Raw genomic sequence first — 9,423 nt, 5'->3', positions numbered from 1 at the left:
AGGGAATGGATTGCTGGGCGGGTGGCTCTAAAGATCTCAGGCGAGGGGCGCCTGGGTGGCGCAGTCGGTTAAGCGTCCGACTTCAGCCAGGTCACGATCTCGCGGTCCGTGAGTTCGAGCCCCGCGTCAGGCTCTGGGCTGATGGCTCGGAGCCTGGAGCCTGTTTCCGATTCTGTGTCTCCCTCTCTCTCTGCTCCTCCCCCGTTCATGCTCTGACTCTCTCTGTCCCAAAAATAAATAAAAAACGTTGAAAAAAAAAAATGAAAAAAAAAAAAAAAAAGATCTCAAGGCGAAAGAAAGCTCAGGTTAACCATTTCCCCTCCAGGCTGACCACAGAGTTTTGTGAAGCCCCGTCCCCAAAGCCCTGACTGCAGAGGAGGAGAGCAATGCTTTCTCTTTAGTAAAAGCCCTACCATTCATCTGTCTTATCATTTTCCTTCTTTATTCTTGGCAACTGTTTCTGGAAATTGGGGTGACTCCTCTCAGGTAAGACGCAGGAGACATTCACAAGTAAGGCCAGCATCCTGGAGGTGCTGTCCTCAGAGCAGCCATAAGGAAGATGTAGCAGTTAAGTTCAAGAGAACATTTGTGGGCAGATGGCCCATTTGTACCTGTCCTTTGGAGCAGCGAAAGTGGACATCGGAGGGTGTCACACTCCCGGATATAAAGGATCCCAGTTCCAATTGTATTATGATGCATGTGGTAACTGTATTTTACAAAAGACTTTGGTTTCTCCCCGGCTATGGGTCAGCAGGGTGGGAGAGTCTTATAAGCCATACAGGCCAGGGACTTCCTGTACCGCGTCCTTTCCCAAACAGATGGCACTGCTCCCGACACTGTTGTGGGAAATAAGCCATGACATGGCCCTTTACAAGGTCAACGAGGATCTATCAAGGACACACAGAGCAGTAACTCCACAAGGAGCAATTCTGTGTTCTTCTGACCTTCAGTCTTCCATATCCGTGAATTTTCTCTTCTTATAGTTCTGAACGAGGTTGGAAGCTGTGATCTGAGAAGCCTGCCCCTTCTCCCAACACTGAAAGTCATTCAGTCCTTTCTGCCCTGTTTGAAATAAGCCCCTCTCCATCTCGTCCAGCCTGGCTACCAATGCCGAAGTGTCTTCATTGTAAGTGTTCTGGGAGGAGTCCATAATGCGGCGGAAACGTCCAATGAATGTCTGAAGAAGGAATGAGTGAGAAAAATCAGATCCATTTTTCCCTGAACATTTAAATGTCATGAAGGGCAAAAGTTTGGTCTAGGACTCAGTCAGAAGGAGGTCTCAGGTGACTTTATCACTCGAGGAAGTGATTTCACATTGCCATGCCTCAATTTCCTCATCTGTGAAATGGACGGTTATGAATATCCAACAGGTTGTTATGGTAGCCAATGAAGGAATACATGTAGGACATCTAGCAACTGGCTGGCAAGAGTAATCTGCTCAAAAAGCGCTACCCATTAATTTGAGCCCTGCATTAGGTTCTGCGCTGACAGTACGGAGCCTGCTTGGGATTCTCTCTCTTCCTCTCTTTCTGCCCCTCCCCACCCCCCACCAAAAACATTAAAAAAATTAAAACAAAAAAAAAAAGGGTTACCCATTATTGTTATTACTAACAAAGGCCACAATAATCTACTGTGACACGCACAGATAAGTTTGGACCAGAAAAGACTCCTAATCTAATTGAGTGCATTTTATATCTTTTTCAGTGTGAGAGTAGGATAGAGACACAAATGACTGAGGGTTGTCATTTTACCACAGGGCCCTGAGACCAAGCCACAAGCCCCTGCCTCAGTTTCTTCAATTGCCTCATGGAGTTATCACCTTACCGATGGGCAGCTTTACAGAACTTGAAAGCAGTGATGGAAAAAGGAAAAATATAACTCACTAACAAAGGGCACTGTTCCAATTCAAGGACATGTCCTGGAGACACTGTAAGACAAATAAATGGACTTTCCCTATTTTTAGCTTTCCGCTCAAAAGAGTTTCATAAGCTCAAACTGTCTCTAGTCTATGTATTGATTTCCTTATCTCAGTGGATGGCAACAATGTTTTTCTTTACTATTTACATCAAAAACCATTCCAGTACATGTTAGGCCAAACAACCCTTGAGCCTGATGGAGGGTGTCTATATAGTCTAGGGAGGAAACGTGTCTTCAGCTGAAGTTCTTATAAAGCTAGAAATGAGGAAGTAAAATAAGAGGTAGAAAGGGTAGCTTCTCCTAATATTAGCAAAAAAACCCCAATTATGGGGGTGCCTGGGTGGTTCAGTCAGTTAAGTATCTGACTGGCTCAGGTCATGATCTCACGGTTTGTGGGTTCAAGCCCTACATCGGTCTCTGTGCTGACAGTTCAGCGCCTGGAGCCTGCTTTGGATTCTGTGTCTCCCTCTCTCTCTGCCCCTCCTCCACTCAGGCTCTGTCTCTCTCAAAAATAAATAAACATAAAAAAAGTAATGATTATGAGACGTTAAAATAAGGTTATGTTGTAAAGGATAGTAATATGGGTATAACATTGTTTTGTCCGTGGAAAACGACAGTAATAGTTACCATTTGTTAAATGGCACCACCTAATCTCACTACGATGCAATAATTTTGGCACTATTGTTATCTCCATTTAACAGGTGAAAAATGGAAGCCTATAGAGGTCACGCAGTTCGTACATAGCAGAGCCATGATTTAGCCCCAGAGCAAGGGACGGGAACAAATAACACATGTACTCCTGACGGGAGCCCTCAGACCAGTCTTGGGGCTGCGCCGGGCTGGTGTATTTAAGTGCCTGTCACCTATAGTCAACCATCATCTCTCTTATTTCCAGGCCTTCCTGTGGCCCCAACTCTTAACAAACAAATATGAAGAGCTACAGACAAGTCATTTTTTTTTTAAGTCATTTTTAAGTAAATATATAATTGGCAAATGCAGTCTAACTGTAGGCCGCTGTGGAATAACGAATAAACTGAGCCGTATACATGATACACTCCCTGGGTAAGGGTGGAGGCTGGTGGCTCCTAAGGTGTGTGTGGTGCCGTAGGGTTTTCACATCAATTACTTGCCTGCAGGAGAGACTGGGAGATGTCTGCATTCTCGGGACTGTCAAAATGCAGGAGTTGGGAGCCAAACCCATAGAAATGCGGCCCCAGTTTGTGGAGGTCCACCACGTTGGCATCGGCGCTGAACACGGTCCTCCAACCTTGCTGGTAGATCTTGGGAAGGTCCACAGAAAGGATCCGCCGCTTGTGGTCAAAAAGTCCCTTTGCCAGCCACAGGGGGAGTTCGAGCTTTGAGCCCTGCATCACACAGGAATGTAGGTTTTAAAAGCAAATAGCGTAATAAATGTGTGTGGCAATACACAGAAATACAAGTTGCCCGAGCAGGCATCTGCTGCCTGTTCTGTTTGGGGGCGTGGCTCCCAAAAGCAGAAGAAGGTTGTGACTTGAAGAGATGAACTGCATGGGCTGAAGTTTTACATCATAATGGAATGGTGAGAACAACGGTTTTTGTTCAACAGAAGCACAGTACGGAACAAAAATGTGGTACAAAGGGGAAGTTTTCTAACTCACATAAATAAAAACTTCTAATTGCAGATACTTCAGAAGTATAATAAATATTTCTGGGGGTGCCTGGGTGGCTCAGTTGGTTGAGCATCTGACTTCGGCTCAGGTCATGATCTTGTGGCTCGATGAGTTCAAGCCCCGCGTCAGGCTCTGTGCTGGCAGCACACAGCCTGAAGCCTCCTTCAGGTCCTATGTCTCCATCTCTCTCTGCCCCTCCGCCGCTCACACTCTCTCTCAAAAATCAATGAACATTAGAAAAATACAAAAATAAGCATTTCTGCTTTCTTTAAATATTCCATACCTGTTCCTCATACGCGCTCACTGGAGGCCTACTACGCACTAAGCACCACTAGGTACTGGGCAATATATGGAAAAACACCATCAGCCTGAGCTCAGGCCACAGCCCCTCTCCATCCCACTTCATAGCTTCAGAGAGGACAGTAAAGATACACATCTCTCTATATTTTTAAAGCCTTAACAGAACTGGAAAATATAATGAGGTGGCCATGACAGACCAGAAATGAAGAGAAATATCCAAAAAAAAAAAAAAAGGCCAAATATAACTGAGTTGAAGGCATCTGCAGACAGAAAGTGTGCAGAAAGTTAACACAGCAAGCCTCAGACCGCCCTCCTTAGAGGGGCCTGCCTGCAGAGTTGATCCTTGGTGGGTGTCCTGGAACTTGGGTTTCAGGAGGGTTCCCACTCTTCTCAGAGTGGATAGGAGTGCCTCACTGTGCTTATGCAGTTTGCACAAACAATGTGGCTTATGCTGAATACCTGCTTTCCTTCTGGGAGTCTGGAATCTTGGAATGTGTTCGGTAGAATGCCTGTGTAACTAGCCCTCAGTACGACCATGGGTACTGAGTCTCTAATGAGTTCCCAGGTACACATATTTCACCCATGCTGTCATAATGCGTTACTGGATATTCCAGTGCATCCTGTGCGACTTCGCCCGGATGGACAGGGCTCTGGGAAGCTTGTGTCCAGCTTCTTGCAAACTTCATCACACACACCCTTTTTCCCTTTGCTGTTTTTGCTCTGTATCCTTTTACTGTATTAAAATTTAAACATTAATATGACTAGATGCTGAGTCCTGTGTGTTCTCTTAGTGAATCATCAAACCTGGGGCTGGTCTTGGGGAACCCTTGAACAAACCGAAATGGAAACTTTATCACTAGAAGACACAGACTAAGGAAATCTTGAAGGGAGAATGAAAATGATCCCAGAAAGAAATATGGAAACGCAGGACACAAACTAAATAGTAGGAAGGAAAAAACCCCCACAAATATATCAATAATTACGTTAAATGTAAACAAATTAAATACAACTGAAAAACTGTCAAACTGAAAAAAAACAAAACCTAACCATACGCTGCTTAAAAGACACATATTTGAAGTATAAAGACACAGAAAGGTTGAAAAAAATGCCATAAAAATAGTAATCAAAAGAGAGAAGCAGACTGGAGATAAAACGGACATTTGACAATAATAAAAGGGTCATTATATCCACAAGAAAAAGACAGATACCTGTCTAAACTGAGAGAAGTAAAAGGAGAACTGGATGAATCTATAGGCATAGTGGAAAACTTTGGTCTATCTCTCTAGATAAATGAGGAGCAGGAAAAAAAATATCAGTAGGAATATAGAAGATCTCAGCAAAGCAAACAGCAAACTTGACCTAACTTCCAATATTTACCACACACCGTTGACTTCAGAATACACATCTGGCCAAGTGCATATGGAATGGTTAAGATGATCTTATGCTGCAGTATAAAGCAAGCCTTAACTTACAAAAGACTGAAATCATTCAGGCTATGTTCTCTGACACTGGTGGAAAGAATTAAGCTAGAAATCAAAACCAAAAAAGATGAAGAGCTAAATCCTAATATATGTGGAACTAAGCACTGGTCTTCTGAATAACCCATGAGTCAAAGAAGAACTCACAATAGAAATTAGAAATTATTTTGAACACATGGATATGAAAATAAAATACAACAAATCAAAACTTGTGGAACGCATTGAAGCTGTGCTCAGAGGAAATGTATTGCTAAAAACATGCATAAGGGAAGGTTGAAAAATCAATGACCTGGGTACCCAGCTCAAACGGCACAGGCAGGGTTGGGGGGAGTGGGGGTAACAATAGAAAATTAAGTCCAAAGAAGGTAGAAGGAAAGAGTAACTTAACGACCTAGAAAACAACAGTACAAAAGAGGAAACTGACAGAGCCCTAAGTTAGTTCTTTTAAAAGAACTAATACAATTGATCAATTCCTAGCAAGACTAACGAAGAAAGGGAGCATAATTTCTCCATATCAAGAATAAAAACCAAGACATCAATATAAATCCTACAGATGTAAAAAAGATAGTAAAAGGATATTTTGAACATTACACCACTACCTTTGAAAATTCAGATGAAATTGTCAAATTCCTAGAGGAGAAAACAATGTACCAAGAGTAACACAGGAAGAAAATAGCAAGTCTGAATAGTCGTTTATCTCTGAATGACATTAAATGTTGTCATTACAAAGCTTCCCGCACAAATCTCCCACAAAGAATTCCAAATACTTTATGTAGACACTCTACCCTCAAATAAGTACAGTATAAGTCCTATTCCTTAAGTGAGACTGTGCATAATGACTCCTTCCCAAAGAGAACAGTATGGAAAGGTGGAAAAAGGAGTAACTTCATAGTGAAGAATCCTGACAAACACTACCCCAGCTGGGTGCTCGAGGCTCTTATCAATGTGATAAGTCATGCTAACAGTCTGTGCCCTTGATATGATGTGACCTCTGTGATCCTCCTCAAAACCTATCACTGCAGTCTAACCACAGGAAAAGTTCAGACAGGGTGCCCGGGTGGCTCAGTCCGTTAAGCATCCGACTTCCCTTCAGGTCACGATCTCACGGTTCATGAATTTAAGCCCTGCATCAGGCTTCCCTCTAACAGCGTAAAGCCTGCTTGGGATTTTCTCTCTCTCTGCCCCTCCTCTGCTTGTGCTGTCTCAAAATAAATAAATAAATAAACAAACAAACAAACAAACTTAAAAACAACAACAACAACAACACATCAGACAAATCCCAACTGAGGGACATTCTACAAATTACCTGACCAGCACTCCACAGAACCACCATGGTCCTCAAAAACAAGGAAAGTCTAATAAACTGTCACAGCCAAGAGCAGCCTAATTAGATATGATACTAAATGCAATGTGGTAAACTGGATGGACATTAGGGGGAAGGAAGGCAATATGAATAAAGTACCGGCAGTGCGTCTCTGTTTACCAATGTGTAAGAGGACAAAAATCCTTACCTGTTATAACGAAAAGTCAATAAATAATGGCTTAATTTTTTTAAATCAAGAAAATAAGCTTAAGACTATTATTTAAAAACACAGGGGTGGGGCGCCTGGGTGGCTCAGTCGGTTAAGCGGCCGACTTCGGCTCAGGTCAGATCTCGCGGTCCGTGAGTTCGAGCCCCGCGTCAGGCTCTGTGCTGACCGCTCAGAGCCTGGAGCCTGTTTCCGATTCTGTGTCTCCCTCTCTCTCTGACCCTCCCCCGTTCATGCTCTGTCTCTCTCTGTCTCAAAAATAAATAAACGTTAAAAAAAAAATTAAAAAATTAAAAAAAATAAAAACACAGGGGTAAATCTTGAGGATACTATTTTTATTTTCTTTTTAGTGAGATAGAGCAGGCGAGCAGAGGAGAGGGGCAGGAGAGAGAATCCCAAGCAGGTTCCACGCTCAGCTTGGAGCCCAATATGGGCCTTGATCCCATGAGACTGGGATCACGACCTGAGCCAAAATCGAGAGACCGAGCCTCGGCTGACTGAGCCACCCAGGCGTCCCTTTAACTATTTAAAAAGTGGACAGACGAGTGATCAGAAACCCCGATCCTTAAGTAGTCAGTAGTAACCAATCCTTAAGCTTTCAACATACTGGGGGGGGGGGGGGGGGGGGGGAGACACTGCTCACTTTGGGCAGTTTCAAAAACGAAACCAGCGGCCTGACGACCTAAGATAAACTTAGTTTCACACTGGGGGCGAAGGCCAAAAACACACTTCAGAGAACTGAGACCCGAGACCCGCCGATACAACTCCTTAAAGCGTAGGACCGGGCTTCCCCCTAAAACGACAAATCCTGCGGGGCAGCGCGCCCGCGATGCGGGGCCCAAGGCCGCGAGGCACACTGGGAATTGCAGTCTTTCTCGGGGAATCTGTCCCTAAATGCTTACCTGAGGAATCGTATGGTCAGTCTCGGCACCTCCGCTCCGCTCCAGGAAGAAAGCCCCGAGGCGAGGCATGGGGGTCTCTGTGCGAACCGGGAGCTTCTCGTGGGACATCAGGATGTCGTCCAGCGACAGAAAGTTCTCCTCAGGCCCGAGTGCACCCGACTCCACCCGGAAATAAGCCTCGGACATGGCGGCGGCGGCGGCTTCAACTTCTCCGCTTCCACTCGTGTGAGGCTAGGAGTCCGGGATGTAAAAAGCAGGAGAAAGCGGAGGCAGGCCCGGGTTGTGAAGGGTAAGGAGGTCGCTGCGACAGCTAGCCGGAATTGAAATTTTTCCCGCGCCGGGGACGCGCCAGACTGGAGCAGTCGATCCAAGAGGTCGGCCCAGGCAGAAGCAATAGACAGTCTGCGGACTTGGTCCCACGTGATCAGGGGCGGGGCGCATTAGGAACCGCGCTCGAGATTTCCACCTGCAGGGTGTAAGCTGGATGTGGGCACCTTAACAAGGAGCTGGAAATGCCCGTTGAAGTTGCTGGATGCATCTGTACTAGATTGTGTTCATGTGGCCCTTTATATGTTTATATGAAATTAAAAACGCTTTGCAACACGTTTGGGGGCTTATAAAAAGACATTACTGTGGCCTCCGTCTCAGGCCTGATCAAGTCAGACCTGTTTACTGTAGTTTTGTCACTGTATCTGTTAATCTTCGTGCTTGAAAGAAACATGAAAACAAAACCTCCAGCACTAGCCCCAGATAGTTATGGACTATTTGTAGTATTTGGCGTTGATAAGGGAAGGAGGAGGAGGAGCACTAGACTACCCCTGGTTCCCAAAGTTCCTGAGTTTACTTCAGGGCCTTACCATCGGCTGGCAATCTCCTTTCGTGGCTCTTAATTTAAATCCTTAAAAGAGGAAATCTAATTGGCTCAGTTTGTCTTTTTGAACAAGGTCACAACAGTCATACGTTGCCAGCCACCCTATAGATTGGATGGGTGCCTGTTGCTTGTGTAGTTGTGGGAGAAGGGTAGGGAAGGGATCATGGTTATTGGAAAATTAATGAAGAGAAACCTCACTAGAATGGAGTCGGGAGGTTCAGCAGGGGTAGCTCTCATGCCCTTACCACTCTTTGTTAATTGCAAATCCAACAGGGAAAGAGGGAACTTGCACCCGGATACAATTTTACCACCTGGGCAAGAGGAAGAAAGGCTTTCCTCCAAAGGTCCAGCCATGAGAAGCCACTATACTTTGAACTCCTACTATTTTACTCCAGTGAATTTCTTGTTCCAACAGTCTTCCCAATTTCCCTACCTCCTCTGTAGAAGAACCAACTCTCCTTTGTTCTCTGGACTTGTCTATGGTTTTGCTGTAGTTTTCTTGCCCTGGATGGCAATTCTCTGCTATTCCCGGATAAACCTATTTTTGCTAGTAAAGTAACTGGCAGTTTTATTTTTAATATAAACAGTTACATGTTACCATATTTGGGGGTGCTATTCAATCATGGCTATGAGTGGTGGAGAGTGTTGAGAAATACAGTGTAGAACTTCATACAGAAGGGTCTTTTCTGGGGTTAGAGCTATAAGCAAAGGGTTCATGGGAAGGAGATGTGTATCAGTCCATCTTTCTTATTCCCTGCTTTTTAGGATACTGTGACA

General features: G+C 44.6%; 1 protein-coding gene across 1 annotated transcript; it reads right to left on the bottom strand.

Moving 5' to 3' along the window:
- Positions 1-283: 283 nt before the first annotated feature.
- Positions 284-8,169, bottom strand: GINS3 (GINS complex subunit 3). Its single transcript, XM_040498174.1, has 3 exons — positions 7,776-8,169; positions 3,048-3,281; positions 284-1,177 (listed from the first exon to the last, which is right to left on the bottom strand). The coding sequence occupies exons 1-3, from the start codon at positions 7,959-7,961 to the stop codon at positions 947-949; spliced, it is 651 nt and encodes a 216-aa protein (XP_040354108.1). The 5' UTR covers positions 7,962-8,169; the 3' UTR covers positions 284-946.
- Positions 8,170-9,423: the final 1,254 nt, after the last annotated feature.

The sequence above is a fragment of the Herpailurus yagouaroundi genome, unplaced genomic scaffold (assembly GCF_014898765.1).
Source record: "Herpailurus yagouaroundi ecotype Mexico unplaced genomic scaffold, PumYag 190, whole genome shotgun sequence".
In the NCBI taxonomy this organism is placed as follows: Eukaryota; Metazoa; Chordata; class Mammalia; order Carnivora; family Felidae; genus Herpailurus; species Herpailurus yagouaroundi.
Note: the sequence above shows the minus strand (reverse complement) of the source record. Positions and strands in the feature narration are given on the sequence as shown.

What these genes read in the sequence shown, in the direction of transcription:
- GINS3 (XM_040498174.1), bottom strand. Translation starts at nt 7,961, where the DNA reads ATGTCCGAGGCTTATTTCCGGGTGGAGTCGGGTGCACTCGGGCCTGAG. An exon ending in CTGACCATACGATTCCTCAG is followed by an intron (nt 3,282 to 7,775) that starts GTAAGCATTTAG and finishes TGTGTGATGCAG; the next exon opens with GGCTCAAAGCTCGAACTCCC. An exon ending in TCTCCCAGTCTCTCCTGCAG is followed by an intron (nt 1,178 to 3,047) that starts GCAAGTAATTGA and finishes TTCCTTCTTCAG; the next exon opens with ACATTCATTGGACGTTTCCG.